Source organism: Neophocaena asiaeorientalis, unplaced genomic scaffold, assembly GCF_003031525.2.
Source record: "Neophocaena asiaeorientalis asiaeorientalis breed wild unplaced genomic scaffold, Neophocaena_asiaeorientalis_V1.1 scaffold345, whole genome shotgun sequence".
NCBI classification, from domain to species: domain Eukaryota; kingdom Metazoa; phylum Chordata; class Mammalia; order Artiodactyla; family Phocoenidae; genus Neophocaena; species Neophocaena asiaeorientalis.
In genome coordinates, this window is record NW_020175181.1 from 2,279,739 (window position 1) to 2,298,579 (window position 18,841).

An 18,841-nucleotide genomic window follows, 5' to 3' on the forward strand; every position below is an offset into this window, starting at 1 on the left:
GTGGACTGAGACTGTAGAACAAGCTGCCTCTCTGGGAGGATTGGGTCCCACTGTTTGCAACATAACTTAATCAGGGCTGAAAAACCTCTTTCTTCCCAAAGCATATTTAACTCATCAAGGCATTGTCCCATTTGCTCAATTCAAGTGTGGAATATTTTGCTTCAGTTTGGCCTGTGGTGTGTTGGGGATTAGAACACTGAAGGCTGCTCAAAAGGAGAGGAAAAAGGCATTGTTGGAAAGAAATTACCTAAAGTCATACCGTCCCTCTAGAAAGCCTTTGTTGGAAAAATGTTTCCCCTCTTCCGCTAGCTGCAAGCATTTACCCTACACACTCTTCCCCGAGCCTCTCTTTAAAACAAGGAGTTATTGTCGGGGAGCTCTTGAAACACACTCTGTATCAACTTATTCTGGATGTCTATCCCTTTTTCTTTTTTCTCCGCTATCTCTAGGCCACTGCTAGTTAAGGCACAGTAACTTCAGGTGAGGTCCCTTCCACAATCGCAAACGCTTTTGTGTTAAAGTTACTTTGCAAAACACATTTCTGCAGCCAGCTCTAACCACGACTATTTTACCAATATGACCTTTTATTTTTGGTTACTCATCATGGACCTTATTTTTAATTGTGTTTATACAAAACTGTCTTCTAAGGGTTGCATATTTGGCAACGTCTGTAGCCCATGGTTTACAGTTCACAAAATTCTATTTGTAACTTTAGCCACTTGCCTTTTGCAATCCCTGCTATCCTAGATTCTTTTCAAAGTATCATGGTGCAGTAGAAAGAGACTGGATTTTGGATTTAGAACGTTCTGAATTCTAGTCCCTGCTCTGCCTTGAGAAGGTTTTTCTTAACCTCTCTGAACCCAAGTTCAGATAAAAGTCGGGATTAAAAAAAAAAAAAATCCCTGCAGGATTATCAAGATTGAAGTGAGATAGTGTGTGTGGTGCGTGTTGGAGGTGGGGTGGAGGGTGTTCCAGGCCAGTACCTGGCACAGAGAAGATGATCCATAAATGGCTGCAATAGTACCAGTAAGCCAGTATGATAATTGTGGGCACTCCAGAGAAACCAATTTGCCATCATGCCTTACAAGTGCCATAGAAGGACAGTTTGGTTTGTTGCTTTTGTTCTAGATTTTGATCTTTAAATCAGGCTGCCTCCAAATTTAGAGAGAGAGAGAGCAGAGCATTCCTTGCTCTAAATAGAATCAGGATAGAAAGTTAAACTGGTTTCCTTACAGAGGCAAAGTTTACCTCAGCCAGAACATGCTCAGCTCTGAGTTGCGTCCCTAGATTCATTCACAGGCCTGTGACAGCTGAAAAAGAATCTGAAACAGGGAGAAGTTTTTGCCTGCCCAGGCAGGCCGTGTGCTGTGTGAAGGGGAACTGAGAAGAGTGGGATTTAAGACATGCAGGGGGATGCTACAAGGTGGACAGCTCACTTGCAGGGAAGGAGGGATCCAATCACGGAGAAAAGTCAGATTTGCTGTGTCAGGTGCTTGTAAAGGACCGAGAAGGAAAACACACCCTATGATGCTGGCTGCCGGCTTTCAGAACAGGAGGGGAGAAAGGTGGTGAGCAGACAGAGCTGGTAATGAGATTGGGGTCAGCCTCTGAGATGGGACTGAGAGAGAACTTTTTAATATTAAGAGGAAAATATATATAATCTCGTGATAGAAGCTATGTGGAGGGAGGGTCGTAAGAGAACTCTGAGGATTACGACGCACAGGATAGCTGTTGTGGGTTTCTTTCAAGAGGGGTGGATACTCGCAGGGCCAGGCCTCCACTCTAGGCTGTCAGCCACAACCTGCTTACTACAGACGGATCAATCATGGAAAGTAGGCCTGAGGCAGAGGAGAGAGTAGATGGGAAGCTTGGTGTCCCAATTACAGACTCCCCTCCCCCACCCCCTTCTTCCCACCTGCCACCCAGAATAGCCCTGGCATCTTTATTGGGTCAGGCTGCCAATTCACCCTGATCCACTGCTCTGCTCACCCAGCCCTGTCCCCCTGTGCTGTTCCCAGAGCCTGCAGCCTTCAAGGCACACTCAGGCCCAGGCTGTTCTGTGTGCGCTCCTGAAAGACAGCGTGGCATCCTAAAAAGAGTATTTAGGAAGAATCCATTCCGAGTCTCTTCCTAATTGTACGATCTTGGACACAAAGGCGCTTTCGCTTTTCTGAGCCTCATCTCCTTGTCTGCCCTGCCTGCACCTCAGGAGGTTGTAAAGTTCAAATGGGATGCACAGATGCACCTTATAAATGATAAGTTGTTATTTTACTGATTTTCCCGCTCCCCTCCCCCGGTGCTGCCACTCTCCACATGCACAGCCCGCCCACCTTCCAGAGGGTCTATAGCAGCAGAACCAGCTGGGGCTTCTACAGCCTCATCTTCCTTGTTTTCATCTATGAAGAGGGGTCGGCGGGGACCCTAAGTGGGATCCAGCACTCTTTTATATACACTTGGTAAAAAAAAACCCTGGGAATGTGGTTCTTGTTACTCTCTGTGGCAGAAGGCGGGCACTGTTCCGTCGGCGCCTGCACGGCTTGTTCTCCTATTCAAGGACAGAACGTCCTATCTCTGAATTACTCAGCCTGTTTCTTCTCTTCTGTTTTCTGTCTGCCTTTTGGCTTTTTTCGTTGCTCATCTGTATCCCTGTTTGAAATTAACAAGTGGAATTGAGAATTAATAATCATCACAGCTGCCACGTGTTGAGCCCTTGCGGTGTACTGTGCTAAGTGCTTATCTTGTTTAATCTCAGCAATTCTGTAGGATATCGATGAGATATCTGAGGCTCAGAGATACTAAGCCGCTTCCCAAGGTAACAAAGTTGTAAGGGGTAGAGCCAACGTTCGAACTCAGATCTACCTCACTCCAAAGCCTGCAGTATGGTTTTTAGCGGAAATAACTTGTTCTCTTTCCTATCTTTGTTTTGAATAATACAATACCTCACGCTCATTAAGTTGCTGAGAGTAAAAAGTCTTAACATACCATGAGCTGGCCAGGATATAGAGCAACGGGAACTTTCTCGTCGGTATAGAGCCACTTTGAAAAGAAATTTGGCAATTTGGTAAAGCTGAAAATGCACATCGGAACCATTCCAGTCCTGGGTATATATACCCCAGGGAAACTTGAATATGTACTTCAAGATACCTACACAGAACTCTTCACAACAGCACTGTGTTAAATAGAAAGGGAGAGAGAGAAAAAAAAGAGAGAAAAGAAAAGAAAGGGAGAGAGAAAAAGGAATTGACCTAGATGTCTATCAACAAGAGAATATATAAAAAAACATAAATATATATATAACATATATAAAATGCTATATTGAAACCTTAAGATAGTCAATATAGTTAAACTTTAATCATCTAATCTAGAGCAGCATGGATAAATATAAAAGACATGTTTGTTGGACACAAAACAATATAGTATGTATACCACACAGTATAAAACTGAGAAGTAGGCATACAGATACCATATATATTGTTTATGAATAGCCACATATATAAATAAGTATAAAAATATGCCTGACATTGATAAACACAAAACTCAAGAGAGTGATTAATTCTGGAGAAGGAAAGTGATGGAGTCTTAAGAACTGTGTCTACATTTTATTTCTTGAAGATTTGGTGTTAAGTATAATAAAATGTTAAGATTTGACAATGCTGGATGATAGGCGAACAGATATATATTATTTTCCATGCTTTTCTGAGTATTTGAAATAATTTATTAGATATAAGATTAACAATACATTGTAAAAAATTTAGATATTGCAGAAAGGCATAAAGGTAATAAAAATCACCCGTAATCACTCCATCCAAAGACAATCATTGTTAACATTTTGTTGAATATCCACACTTTTTTCTAAGCATCCACGCACGTACACACACTCCTATAAAAACAAAACAAAAAAAGTCATCTTTTTATCTGCTTTTTTATTTAATATGTTGTGGAAACCTTTTCATGTCTACACAGAGCCATAAGACAATTTAAATGACTACATACTATTCCTTCACTTGGCTGAATAATAAACTGGTCCCTATTGGTGCACATTTGGGTTGTTTCTGATTGTTTGCATTTGTAAATAATATTGCAGCAAACATCTCTGCTTATAAATTGTCCCTATCTCTGATTATTTCCTTAGGGAAATTCCTAGGACTGGGAATTTGGGTCAAAGAATATGCACTTTTTAAAAGCCAAGCCTGGGAGTTCCCTGGTGGTCTAGTGGTTAGGGTTCAGTGCCTTCAGCACTCAGTCCCTGGTCGGGGAACTGAGATCCTGCAGACCACGATACACAGCCAAAAAAACAAACAAAAAAAGCCAAGCCTGAGTTTTGTATGTTTTATAAATGATACCTTTATTGAGATGTAATTCACATATCATAAAATTCACCATTTTAAAGGGTATAATTCAGTGGATTTTAGTATATTCACAGAGTTGTATAACATTACCACTATCTAATTCCAGAACATTTTCATCACTCCAGAAAGAAACCCCAAACCCATTAGCTGTCACTCCTCATTCTCCCCAGTGTCCCCATCCCTAGGAAACCATCAATCTACTTTCTGTCACTACGGACTTGCCCATTCCAGATACCTGATATAAATGGAATCATATCACATGTGGTCTTTGGTGTCTGCCTTCTTTCACTTGGCAAAATATTTTCAAGTTTCATCCACCTTGTAGCATGCATCAGTCCTCATTCCTTTTTGTTGCCAAATAATATTCCATTCTATGACATTCCACATTTTGTTTATTTATTCATAAGTCAATGGTCATTGGGGTTATTTCTACTTTTTGGCTTTTATGAATAATGCTTCTATGAACATTTATATACAAGTTTTTGTGTGGGCGTGATTTCAATTCTCTTGATTATATGTATCTAGTAGTGGAAGTACTAGGTCACATGGCAACTCTATGTTTACCTTTTTGAAAACTGCCAAACCGTTTCCAAAGTGACTGCATCATTTTATATTCCCAACAATGCATGAAGTTTCCGATTTCTCTATATCTTCACCAACATGTGCTCTTTTCTGTCTTCTTTGATTATAGTCATCCTAGTGGCTGTGAAGTGGTATCTCATTATGGTTTCGATTCACATTTCCATAATGACTAATAATGTTGAGCTTTCCTTGTGCTTATTGGCCATTTGTATATTTTCTTTGGAGAAATGGCTGCCCAGATCCTTTGTCCATTTTTTTTTTTTTTTCCTTTGTCCATTTTTAAACAGGGTTATTTGTCTTTTTATTCTTAATTTGTAAGTGTTACTTATATATTCTAGATACAAGTCCTTTATCACATTTATGAGTTGCAAGTAATTTCTCCCATTTTGAAGATTGTTATTTCACTTTTTTTATGATGTCCCTTGAAGCACAGAAGTTTTTAGTTTTCAATGAAGTCCTATTTATTTTTTCTTTGGTTGCTTGGGCTTTTGATGTCATATCTAAGAAACCATTGCCTAATCTAAGGTCATGAAGATTTACTCCTTTGTTTTATTCTAAGAGTTTTATAGTTTTAGCTCCTACATTTAAGTCTATGATTAATTTTGAGTTAGTTTTTTATATATGGTACAAGGGAAGGGTCCAACTTCATTTTCTTGTGTGTGGATATCCAGTTGTCCCTGTAGCATTTGCTGAAGAGACTGTTCACTCCCTGTTGAATGGTCTTGGTACCCTTATAGAGAATCAATTGACCGAAAATATTGGGCTGGCCAAAGAGTTCGTTCGGCTTTTTCAGTAACATCTTATGGAAAAACCTGAACCAACTTTTTGGCCCACCCAATATGAGGGTTTATTTCTAGATTCTCAATTCTATTCCATTGGTCCATATGTCGGTCCTTCTGCCAGTATCACACAGCCTTGATTACTATAGCTTTGAAATAAGTTTTGAAACTGGGAAATGTGGAAATGTGAATCCTCTACTTTTGTTATTTTTCAAGATTGTTTTGGCTAGTTTGGAACACCTGCAGTTCAAGCCTGAGTTTCTAATCATTTTATTGTGTTAAATCCTATGAAGGAAAATGAAAAGCAGAACCACTAATTGATGGTTTTATATAGTGTGTGAAGTCAGTCTACGAGTCTGACAGCTAAAAATAAGATTGGATTTCCTTTCTTTTTTCCAGCCTTTAGTCAAACCTTTTCACTGTGGAAAATAATTGAAGCAACGAGAGTGGAGAAGTATGTGTCTCCTTGTGTTATACTATTTTGAGTTGTCAGGTTGTATTAGAGCAAAGAAAAGAAAATTCCAGAACCTGCAGTCTGCAGGGCCTACTGACTACCTGAATGGTGCTTAACCCATCATGATATCATTTTCCCTTTGTGTTCGGAGGAAATAGATTTAAATATAGCCTCTTCCCTACAGCAGTAACAGCCAAATGAAGAAGCGGCCAACATCTGCAGTGGGCTACAAGAGGCCTATCAGCCAGTATGCTCGGGTTGCCATGGCAATGGGGTCACACCCCAGGTATAGGGTAAGAAGCTGGGAAGTAGAAGGGGGGAGGGGAGAGAGCGCCCAAGGGAGGTGATGCTCACAACCTCTGCTTCCTCTACCTGCCTCATCACCCTTGCTACTCCCGCTATTTCCCAAGTGCCCAGAAGATGCAGGCGTCGGGGCCAGTGCTCACGTCTGGCCTGATATTCCCGCCACAGGCCGAGAACATCATGTTTCTGGAGCTGGATGTGTCCCCTCCAGCGGTCTTTGAGATGGAATTCTCTCACGATCAAGAACAAGACCCCCGTGCATTACACATGGAGAGACTCATGCGGTTGGACAGCTTTCTGGAAAGACCTTCCACATCTAAAGTCCGAAAGTCCAGATCCTGGTCAGTACCATCACGGTCAGAGTGGGCAGTAGACTTAGAAGGCATGGTAACCCCATGGGCTGGTTGAGGCTGAGGAGGGTTTGGGTTGTACCCAAAGGGCATGAAGGGAGAGTGAAAACTGGGGCTGTGGGAGCCAACTTCCTACAGCGAGAGGATGAGGGAAAGAAAAGTCCTCACTTTTCTGTTTCCTGCACTTCCCCACCCTCCGCTCTCGCCCACCTCATCCCCTTCCCCTGCAGGTGCCAGAGTCCTCAGCGGCCTCCACCTTCCATTGCACACGCCTCGCTGGCCTCCGCTGCTCTGCTCCCCACGACAGCGCTAGACCACGAGTGACAACCTTCAGTCGGGCTGCCCATCCCCCAGACCCCAGGGACGGGGCAGCCAACCCTGGATCATCTCGCCTGACGCTCGGTGTGCGTGCGTGCGTGCGTGCGTGCGTGTGTGCGCATGTGCCTATGTGTGCGGGGCGAGAATCTGGCAGACCGTGCCTCTGCTGGCTCTTAGCCTCCTTTATTTAATTAATGTTATTTATTCGTGGAGCTCAGTTCTTCTGGGAGAGGTGCCCTCGCCTGAGCTTGCCATGGTCGCCGCACAGCCTCCTCGTCTCCTGACTTTAGACCCCCCGCCCCAATCAGACCTCATGCTCCTCCCTGTCAGTTGCCCCCAGAAGGGAGGGCGGCAGGGCCTGAGAAGAGAGTGCTTTTCCTACCCAGCGCGCTCCGTAATCTTCCATCTCCTCCTGCACTGCCGGTAAGCAGCTCCTGAGCACTTTCTGGGACTAGAAAAATGCTAGGTGTCCACCGAGGCCAAGAGACGTCCATCCTGGCGGTGTTGAGCCTGTGCTTCCGGTGGACAGAGACCGCTCTCCACTTTCTGGGTCGCAAACAACCTCTTTCGGTTTCTTGGGCTCCTTCTCAAGGACTCCAGTGACCTCAGCCACACGGTCCATGCTTTTCAGCTTTGGCAAGAACTCGTGGCTTCCCAAACTCTGCTTCCTGCCCACCTTCCCAACCCGTGGATGCGAATTGTGAACCCACCGGTTGCTGCCTGCTTGGGACCTTCAGGAAATGGAACAGTAATAGAGACAATGTGGACAGTCATCGAGGGACGGCCCTTTGTTTCTGTCCCCTCGGAGAACTAACCTTGGCCGACAAGCAATCAGGCCAGCTCCCCATCTTCCAGATGCTGCTCCTTCCTGCTTTCATCATTTTCCTTGCAGCTGCCTGGATCCCCGTTCACAGTGGAAGGCATCAGTATCCTTCTCCCTCTGGCTAAACAAAGGTACCACAGAATCTGTTGCTTTTCCCCCTCACTGAGCACAGGAGATGGAGGCCCAGGCGCAACCTGCCAACTCTGCCTGTTACCCCTGTTTCTGAATCACGTTTGTTGGGCACTGTTTTGTTGACAAGACTGACCCTTTCTTCAGCATTGTGCAAATTGGTCCCTAGGGAAGTACTCCTCACTTTCCTTTGTGACAACCCGGTATGTCTCCAGGTATCTCGAGTAAATTTCTACCAAAAAAAAGAGAGATTAATTTTCATTGACTTACCTTTTAATTGTATATTTTAGTGGAAGGGTAAAGAGGTAATCATGAATGAAAACATGTGGTTTGGGATTTCAAAACGACCTGATAATGGAGTCTCCAGTTCCTAGAACATGAGGAGTTTTGTCACTGGGGGAAAGGCATGAAACTGACATGAAATTGGGGGCGTGGGAGGTGGCGGTAGGGGCCGACTACCTGGTTTTTCTCTTTCTGTCAGGAACTGAAAGCTTCTTGCACAGTTCAAGTTCTGCTCTAAGGACCAAGCTATGGTTTAGTTTAATTCAGTGATGCTGTCATCGCTGCTGTAACTACGGGACCAGGTAGCTGGGCCACTCAGTTGCCACTCGCTTCTGTCCTTCAAGGAAATAACATTTCTCATCAGAGCCCAGGAGATTATTTGAGACTCAGGATTCAGATCAGAGCTTCGGCTGTGGCTGGGACAAGACCAGTGTGTAGAAATTTCCCAGGGGGCCTGGGCACAGAGGGACCTCCAGTCCTGCGCTGAGCAGCCTCTCCCACTGACCTCTTTCTCATTTGTGGATGAAGCCGCACGTGTTAGCCCCGTTCATCACCTGGACACATCGACTCCGCATTGTCTGGTCACTTGACCCTCACAGTCTTATAGCACAATATACCCAACTTCTTCACCCCCAGTCTGAGGGCTGGGCCCAAGGTGTGGTCAGAGGAGGAGCTCCTGCCTGCAGTTTTGTGTACGTGTGTATGTGTGTGCGTGTTTGTGTGTGTGTTTACCTCCACGGGGGACACTCGACACTCAGTGTAAGATACGCTGGGAACGGGGCCACCGGGGTGGCTGGGTCTCAGTCTCTCTGTCTCTCTCTCTCTTCTTTTCCTTTTGATGTATCAAACACTTGGTTGACAAAGTAAGGGTCTCGATTAGGACCAAATTTCCGTGTCTGTTGCTAGGTCTTTATTTAGGACAACAGTTAACAATGCTGTGGCCCATTCTTGTCACTCTATACATATGACGATACAGGACATATGTAATATATAAATATATATATAAGACATGACCCTCTGTCTTCCTGGCTTAGGATGAGATCTCTCTGTTGAGCCGAAATGCACCTGCAGCTCAGTGCTGCCAGCAACCTGCAGGCTCCAGCCCTGTTCTAATTAACGCAGTCGATAATAAAGGAATGAGTATCGTTACAGAGTTGGTTGCCTGCCTTCTCTTCCCTCTGACTCTTTCTACTTCTCTTTTTATGTTCTCCCTTCTCTCTCTTCCTTGTTTTTTCCAAGAGGGGTTCAAGAGTATTTGGAGCCCAGCTGCAGTGATCAGCACCTGGGAAAAGAACTGGCTGCTTAATAAAAGGGGCTCCGTCTGAGCATCAGGGCGGAGGGGGCAGGGCTCAGGCTCCGGTCTGAAGTCTGTGCCCGAGCTATGGCAGCAGCTGTTCGTGTTCTAAGCTAGTGGTCCCCTCCCAGTTAATTCTGAGCTATTAGCAGATTTCAGAACTGCCTGTCCAGATTAGCTGTCAATATCATTTAACAGCTGTGCCCCTTCTGCTCCTCCGTTTATCAGCCAAGAGAGATTAAAACAGGCAATAATGTGTGTAAAGCGCATCGATATGACTGGCACATGGTAGGTGCTGAATTAAAAGAATTCAAGACTAGCTTCCCCTTATCCTGTCTTCCCAGGGCCTCTTTCCCTCCCTCTGGGTTCTAGTTGTCGGCTCCCTGTAGCGTGGAAGTCTTACAGGAAATGAGAAGTAGTTGCTGCTAAAAAACACGAAGCCCAAGGAATTCCCTGGCAGTCCAGTTGTTAGGACTCGGCGCTTCCACTGCCAGGGGTCCTGGTTCGATCCCTGGTCAGGGAACTAAGATCCCACAAGCTGCGTGCTGCGGCCAAAACAAACAAACAAACACGAGGCCCTGACTCCTGGGAGAGCACTGCGGTTAGCCTGGTGTGCAGGGCATGGCCGCGTGCCCATTGTGGCACTGACGCTTCTCCTGGAGGGGCCTCCTGCCTCTGTGTCAGCTCCAGCCCTGAGATCCAAAGGGGTTCCAGGGCTCTGCTGCTTGAGGGATTTGCCAGGTGTTGTTAGGTACTTTACACACCCATAGTCGTTTAATCCTCCCAGGTGGGAATGGTTGTCACTGGTTTACTGATGAAATTTAGGGAAATTAACTAACTTGGCTAAAGACGTAGGGCTAGTGATGAAGCTGGACTTCCAGACTCTAAAGCCTGTATTTTTTGATTCTGTGCCTCTAGTGCACCTGCGCCTCAGGACTGATAGGCACCTACATGTTCTACAAGTAGTGCAAGCCAGGGACAGAAGGGCAGAGTGGTGGGAATAAAACCAAATCACCCTTAATCACCCTTAACCTTGAGGTCCTATTTTAATACCACTCATTCCTCCCGTTAGCCGTGGGCTCACTTGTGTGGCTGAGATAGGCGGTTCTAGAGTTCCACGGACCAGCCAGGGGGCTGGAACTCACCCTTGGCTGGGGTCCCCTTGCTTGTCAATATGGCAACTGCGGTATTTCTCTTCTTCCTCCAAGCCTGGGCACCTGACCTCCAGAGTTACTTCTTTCTGTTTTCAGATGCCTAGGTCTGGGTGTGTGTTAGTTAGAACTCTTGGCCACTACTAAAGATTCGCTTAAGTTGGCCTGAACGAAGTAAGGACACAGAAGCATGCTGTGGACACCATGGGCAAGGACAGAACCAGTTCTCAGGAACGACCTAGTGCCAGGGACTCAGACCCCACAAAGACCCTCTCTATCTCACTGTACTTTCTGTGTGGAGTTCATGCTGTTTCCTCAGCTGCTCCAGTCTGTGACTTAGAATATACGCCTGCCAGCAGCTCTCTGTTTACGTGACTCAGTCATTCGGAGAGACTTAGAAGTCCCAGTGCCAACTTCATGGGGATGTGATTCCAATTCAGTGGTTTGGGTTAGATGGGTGGGAACATGATATATGAACAAGACCTCCAAGAATCCTACTGCAGTACCCATGTGTACATGGGGTGGTGATGGTGGAAATAAAGGTATTCCTCAAAAAAGTTGATGGGGGTAGCAGTTGGGGTGGAGTGTGCTCTGGGAAGTCAACAAAGCAGATGTTCACAGCCAGTGTATTCACCACCCAGGATGGCTTAAGAAAAATTTGCTCTGGGCTCATCCTTTCTTTCTGGCCATTTTTCTTATAACAGATCACCTGCACCAAAAATACCACCCTCAGAGGTTCTGCTTTATTAGATCCAGGATAGATCCATGAGGTGGACACTGCAAGTTGCCTTTCCAATATCCATTTTTCCCTTCCTCCTTACTTACAAAATAATTTTGTTCAAGGAGGGCAGTGCACCCAACTAAAAATACTCATATTCCCAGACTCCCTTGCACCAGTGGGTGGCCATGGGGCATGGTTTTGGCTGAGGAGATGCAAGTAGAAGTTGGCTAGGGATTTCTGGAAATGTTTTTGCTTTTCCTATTATAGATATCACCCATTTCTCCTCTTCCCATATCCTCTTCCTGCCCAGAATTCAAATGCACCTCCTGAAGTACATTCTTTCATTGAACAAATATTTACTGAGCACCTGTTACCCGTATATTCCAAGTACTGTTCTAAGTGCTGGGAATACAGCAGTGAATAGAACAGACAGAAGCCCCTGTCTTCACAGTGCTTAATTTTAGGGTGGGGAGAAAAACATTAAACAAAAAAAAACTATTGCAGGGTCAGATGACAATGTGAATGGCCAAGAAAAATAAAGCAGAGAAGGGAGACGGGGAGTTCTAGGTACTGATGGTGGTGGTGATGGAAAGGGATTGGGGGGTTGTAGTCACCCCCTTATTAGTCACTTACTAAGAAGATGACATTGGAGCAAAGTCCTGAAGGAGGTAAGGAAGTGGACTTCAGGAGAGGGAAAGCAAATGCAAACTTCATGGGTGAGAGTATGTCAGGCTTGTTCAAAGAGCAGCAGCCATATTGCAATCCTGAGGCAACAAGCATAACACGTAAAGGTTGATGGAGTGGAGAGGCCGTGAGTCCCGAGTCCCTGGCAGGGTTTGCGCTGCTGCATCACTTCTAGACTTCTAATGGTGCCAGACAAACTCCCAGGGGTTTAAGTCAGTGTTAGGGGGGACTTGCCGGGAATCTGCATGTGAAATGGGATTTGCCAGGAACCTGAAGGTGATTCCAGTGAACACTCACTCAAGTATGAGAATCTTAGTTGCAGCCATTTGTGATTTTGTGTCATATTCCTTTGGGCCTGCCCTTCAAGCACTGGCACTGGGGCCACCTGCTTGTGTAAACACCAGGACTGCCCTCAAGGGTGGTAGAGGCAGAGGGCACAGAGCCACTGGAGGGCAACTCAGAGCCCCTGTGTTCAACCACAAGTCCTTTCTTTACAACTGGCCCGGGGGAGGCTGCTACCTTGTTTGGTCTAGAAAACCAAAGGGATTATTTGTTAACATCCAAAGCTCCCATTTTGCAATAAGAAAAAGTAGACCCAGAAAAAGAAAGTGATTTCCAGGAAGTCACACAAATGGTGTGCAAGCTGGGCCTGGAGAGCATAAGGACTTATTTGCTAGACACACTGGTTATGTTTTTTGTTGTGTGTTTATTTTATTTGGTTTTTAAAAAATAATTTAAAACTCACAGAAAAGTTGTGGGTATCACATTAAGAATTACCATGATGTACTCTTAGCCCATAGACCTCGTTTAAGTTTTGCCCACTGACCCTAGAATGACCTTTATAGCAAAAGGATTCAATCCAGGATCATGTGTTGTATTTAGTTATCATGTCTCTTTAGTCTCCTATCTAGAAGAATTCCTCAGTCCATTCTTGACCTTTATGCCGCCTTTAATATTCTTTAACATTACAGGCCAGTTAATTTGTAGACTGTCCCTCGATTCAGGTTTGTCTGACGTCTCCCATGATTAGATTCAGGTGACGCACAGAAGTGATGCTGTCGTCCTTTTACTGTATCCCATTAGGTGGAACATGATGACATGGCTTTGACCTATTACTGGTGATGTTAAGTTTGACCATTTATTTATTTAGTTAGTTATTGAAGTGCCTTTTTTTTTTTAAATTCATTTATTTATTTATTTTTGTCTGCATTGGGTCTTTGTTGCTGCGTGTGGGCTTTCTCTAGCTACGGTGAGCGGCGCTACTCTGTTGCGGTGTACGGGCTTCTCGTTGCAGTGGCTTCTCTTGTTGCGGAGCATGGCCTCTAGGCACGCACGCTTCAGTAGTTGTGGCATGCAGGCTCAGTAGTTGTGGCTCACGGGCTCAGTAGTTGTGGCTCACGGGCTCTAGAGCACAGGCTCAGTAGTTGGCGGCGCTTGGGCTTAGTTGCTCCGCAGCATGTGGGATCTTCCCGGACCAGGGCTCAAACCTGTGTCCCCTGCATTGGCAGGCAGATTCTTAACCACTGATCCACCAGGGAAGTCCCAGTTTGATCGTTTATTAAGGTGGTGTCTGCCAGGCTTCTCTATTGTAAAGTAGTCACTCTTTATCCATTTGTAATTTTCTTTTAACATCTTTATTGGAGTATAATTGCTTTACAGTGTTGTGTTAGTTTCTGCTGTATATCCATTAGTAATTAATAAGCATCTTGTGAGGGGATATTGTGAAATTATGTAATATTCCACTCCTCTAAATTTTACCCATGGTTTTAATGTCCATTGATAATTTCCTCCTTGAATTAATTATTACTGTATGGTTGCCAAACAGTGGCTTTTGACTTCCATTATTTTTCTTACATTTATTAGTTGGCATTAACTTGTTAGAAGCTGCTTTCTCTTCTCCTTATCTCTCTGTTTATTTATATCAATATGGACTCATGGATTCTTATTATATTCAGTGGGTTGTAATCCATTATTACTATGATTTGTTTTGACACTCAAATTATCCCAGATTTGATCAGTGGCAGTGCCTTCAAGCTGGCTTCTGTGTTCTTTTGAAAGGTTCCCATTATTTTTTGAATACATTCTTACTTTCTGGCACAGAAAGATATTCCAGACTTATCACAAGAGTCCTGATTCCTTTTAATGGAGAATGGTACACTTATTTCTAATGGCAGTCTCTACTCCCAGGAGTTCTCAATGGACAGAGCTTGAATTAAAAAAAAAAAAAAAAATATATATATATATATAGTATATACAAAGTTACACATCCACACACACTTTACAACTGAATTGAGTTTGCGTCTGAGTTCACACTGATTCCCCCAATTCCAACCAACATCTAGAGTTCCTGTTTTTCATCTTTATAACTCTTTTCTCTGACAGTTGAGAAACCTGGCTCCCACTAACCTCAATATACTGTATTTACTTATTTGCCCAATTCCCTTGTTTGTGGCCAATTTCTTGACCCACACAGGGCTGCCACCCTGCTCAGCTGTCTTCCTCACATGAGTGCCAACATCTCCACCAGGCCGTGGTCTGCGCAGCCATGCCTAATGATGGAATTACTAAGGAGGGAGGAAACAAAGGAGGGAACTGGGAAGTGAGGGGTGGGGAAGGAGACATTATATTTGAAGCAAAAACACTCCCATTATTTTATATCCCTCTCTGTGTGCTGCAGCAAATCTAGAAAAGGACAAGATGATGAGAAAAGAAAGGATGTGAACTGTCCCTACTCTAGGGGTTTGCAAATTGAATAGTCAGGGAGAAATTCTTTCTGAATGCTAAGAGCGGAAACACCCAGTGTGCTCACCACCCAGGCTCACTGTGCACACATCTGGCTTCCACCTGGGGCTGGTCCTCACTGGTGCATTGGCTGTAGCATGCCCATCTTCCGTGTGCCCCTAGGCAAGTCATCCAACTCCCTGGTTCATCTAAATGACGACCTTTCCCCACCCCACCCCCTCACCAGCACTTACTCATGATAAGAGACGCTCCAGAATTTACAAAGAATAAAGAGCCCTATAAATGTAATGGGTTATTATTATAGTTGTGTCGGGATATCAGATCAACTGCCTAAATGGAGATCTCAAATAACTGGGGCTTAAACAAAACAGAAGTTTCATTACTCTCTCGTATATTAACATGGCTATACGTGGACCACGGCTGGTTTGCTGACTGATAGGGCTGTTCCATGGGATTAGAGACCTACACTCCTACCTTGTTGATCCAACATCTTTAGAGTGTTGTCCTTGTCCACAGGGCCAAGATACTCATCACTACATCTTCGCCCAGGTACCCAGGAAGGGAGAAAAGGAGGAGTAGAGGGCATGCCCTGTTCCTTAATGTGAACCTGGAAGTTGCATAATCCCATTGGCCAGAACTTTCTCACACCTACCTTCAAGGTCGAATCTTTGTCTTTATTCTGAGTGGCTAATAATCAGAGGTTTTATTAGGGCACAGCTGTATGAATTGGCTCTGTTTCTGGTCACAAGGTAATCCCTGTATTTTCTGGGCTCCTCATATAATGACCTCTGCAAAGTCCAGATGTGTCTCTGCCACAGACAGCAGAGCCAAGATTTGCAGGACTTGGACCTTATACAATTTTGGAGAGAGGAAGGATAACTCTTACCGAGAAAAAGAGAGAAAATAATGAAACAAAATTAGGTATGGGAGTGAATACGTAGAATGAGAAAATAAATCACAAATTACACAATTTAGAAGCTGACAAATACCACAACATCACAAATGTTATTTAAATACCTGACAGACCTCTCTAAAACTTCTTCCCTGCATTTTCCGACTGTGCACTTTTTGGATGTGTCTGAATACGACAATAATTTTATGCTATTTTCTAGCCAAAAAAACCAGAAACATAATTCAGTCTTTCTTTTAAAATGGTTGACTAAAATTTTTTATATTATTGAGAGTTTAGGAAAGTTTCTTTCTGCTTCAATTCATTATTGGTAATGTCATATACATTTTTAGAATTATGATTAACTTTGGGAAAACCTCTATAAAATTTCTTTCATATATGCACTAGAGGATCTCAGGGCATTTCAAGTTATTCGTGTGTGTGTGCGATAACTAATCTTAGATAGTGTTTGAAATAATAATAATATTCATTAACCAGTTTGTTGACGATGTCCTAACTGTAATGGCTTATTATTAATTTTTTATATCTTCATAAGTCAGCATTTGGGGGGATGCAGAAAACATACAACATACACACAGATGTACTAGCTCTTTTAGTACTACAAGACTGTGCCCGTAAACACAAGAATTCCTATAAATTCTCTTTTGCACAAGTTCCATCAAAGAGAGGGGAAAAATGAATGGTGTGTTTGTGATTATATGCACTATGTCATGTACATTCCTGACAGAGGGGAACTTCCATGTTGATCAGGGATTGATGAGAACCAAACAGGCCACTTACACTGTTTTGCATGTCTGACAACTGCAAGAGTTTTCTACAGACCAGCTTTTGGCTTTGTAAATTTCAGACCTTGTCTCTCCTTCACGACCCACCAACGTCTGGTGCCAGGCACCGGGGGACTCTTTGTTGTCAGTTTATGGTCTCTGGCCCTGAACCTTCATGTTTTACCACCATAGTGGGTGAGTTGGCAGAGTGAGTGATGAGAGTATTCCTGGCAGCCCTTGCTACACTAGGTTAGCTAGCAATATTTATCTATACATCTAGACTGTGAACCACCTAAATATATCCCATTAAACCAAACTAAATATGTCCCCAACTCAACTTCCTTCCTTTTAGCTAGAACTAAAAATGCATGCAGCCATGTCTTGAGGGTATAAGGGAACTAGGAATGAATGGAGACAGTGGTTTTAAGTGACTACAGTAAAAATATCTTACTTTTAGAAATTTTTTTTTCAATTTTATTTATTTATTTATTTTTGGCCGCGGGGCTTGCAGGATCTTAGTTCCCTGACCAGGGATTGAACCTGCGCCCTCTGAAATGAAAGCTCAGAGTCCTAACCACTGGACTACCAGGGGACTCCCCCAATTTTATTGAGGTATAATTGACGTACAGCACTGTGTAAGTTTAAGGTATACAGCATAATGACTTGACTTACATACCTCATGAAATCATTTCCACAGTAAGTTTAGTGAACATCACCATCTTATATAGATACAAAATTGAAGAAATAGAAAAAAAATTTTTTTCCTTGTGATGAGAATTCTTAAGATTTACTCTCTTCACGACTTTCATATGTAACATACAGCGGCGTTAATTGTATTTATCATGTTGTAACATTACATCCCTAGTACTTAGTTATCTTCTAACTGGAAGTTTGTACCTTTGACTACATTTATCCAACCAGGTTCCCCGCCACCTCCCCACCTCCCTGCAACCCGTAACCACAAATCTGATCTCTTTTTCTATGAGTTTGTTTGTTTCTTCGTTTTGCAGTATAACTGACCTACCACAGTATGTTACTTCCTGGTACACAACATAGTGATTCAATGTTTCTATACATTTCAAAATGATCACCACAAAAACTCTAGTTACCATTTACTTTTAGAATTTTTAAAGAAACATACGCCTATATGATTACACTGTCAGGGCCTGTCACTGGACCCTGCAAGCAGGGTGTTTTGGGGTTTAAGCTTCAGTATCTTCATAGTAAATCCACCTCAGCTCCCTTAGGTGTAGGCAGAGATTTTTTGACAGTGATTCAAGATAGGAAGCAACTTTGCATTCCCCTTGGTACCCTAGCCCTGCTTTTCCTGCTCTCCCCTCCATACCACTTCCCCTCCAACGTGCATTCTGAAGACTTCTCTCCTTCTGATAAAGAGAATTGGCAACAACAGTATCACCACGGATAAGTTCCTTAATGTGAACCTTTTTAAATTATAAGATTAAAACCTACCAAGTCAATAAATCTGAAATAAATAAATGAACATATACACATATGTTCACATGCACATGAAATTAAACAATACCTAGGTAAATAATTTTAATATTTTGATCTATGTATTGAGCCACTATTAAGAATGGGCAGCTAAGAGCTACCCAACCCACTTTGGGACTGTGCCCAGCTCCTGTTCAAAGGCAGCATTCATGGAAGGCTGAGCTTCTCCAGAACGTTGCTGCTTAGCCTGTGGGGTGTATGTGTGTATGTGTGTGTATATATGTGTGTGTACACTCATATGGGTACACACAGGTATACACACCCATGCTACACATCAGGTACTGTGTAGAATGTGTGCTCTATTTGGCTGGAAATCTTCCCTTTCAAAGATGCTTTTTGGGACTTCCCTGGAGGCGCAGTGGTTAAGCCAATGCAGGGGACCCCGGTTCGAGCCCTGGTCCGGGAATATTCCACATGCCGCGGAGCAGCTAAGGCCATGCACCACAACTACTGAGCCTGCACTCTAGAGCCCATGAGCCACAACTACTGAGCCCGCGCACCACAACTACTGAAGCCTGTGTGCCTAGAGCCTGTGCTCCACAACAAAAGAAGCCACTAAAATGAGAAGCCCGCGTACCACAAGGAAGAGTAGCTCCCGCTCGCCACAACTAGAGAAAGCCTGTGCGCAGCAACGAAGATCCAATGCAGACAAAGATAAATAAATAAATAAACTTACCAAAAAAAAAAAAAGATG

The 18,841-nt window shown here is 43.7% G+C and overlaps 1 protein-coding gene across 2 annotated transcripts in view; it reads left to right on the forward strand.

The window, feature by feature from the left end:
• Window positions 1-9,520, forward strand: part of KIF3C (kinesin family member 3C) — a 35,511-nt gene extending 25,991 nt beyond the window's left edge. The window contains exons 6-8 of one of the 2 annotated variants that reach the window (XM_024764521.1): window positions 6,349-6,457; window positions 6,636-6,808; window positions 7,048-9,520. In XM_024764521.1, coding sequence (XP_024620289.1) covers window positions 6,349-6,457; window positions 6,636-6,808; window positions 7,048-7,141 — 376 coding nt within the window. In that variant the 3' untranslated portion in view covers window positions 7,142-9,520. The remainder of the gene's footprint in view (window positions 1-6,348; window positions 6,458-6,635; window positions 6,809-7,047) is intronic. The other variant, XM_024764522.1, reaches the window with a different exon arrangement.
• The last annotated feature ends 9,321 nt before the right edge of the window (window positions 9,521-18,841 follow it).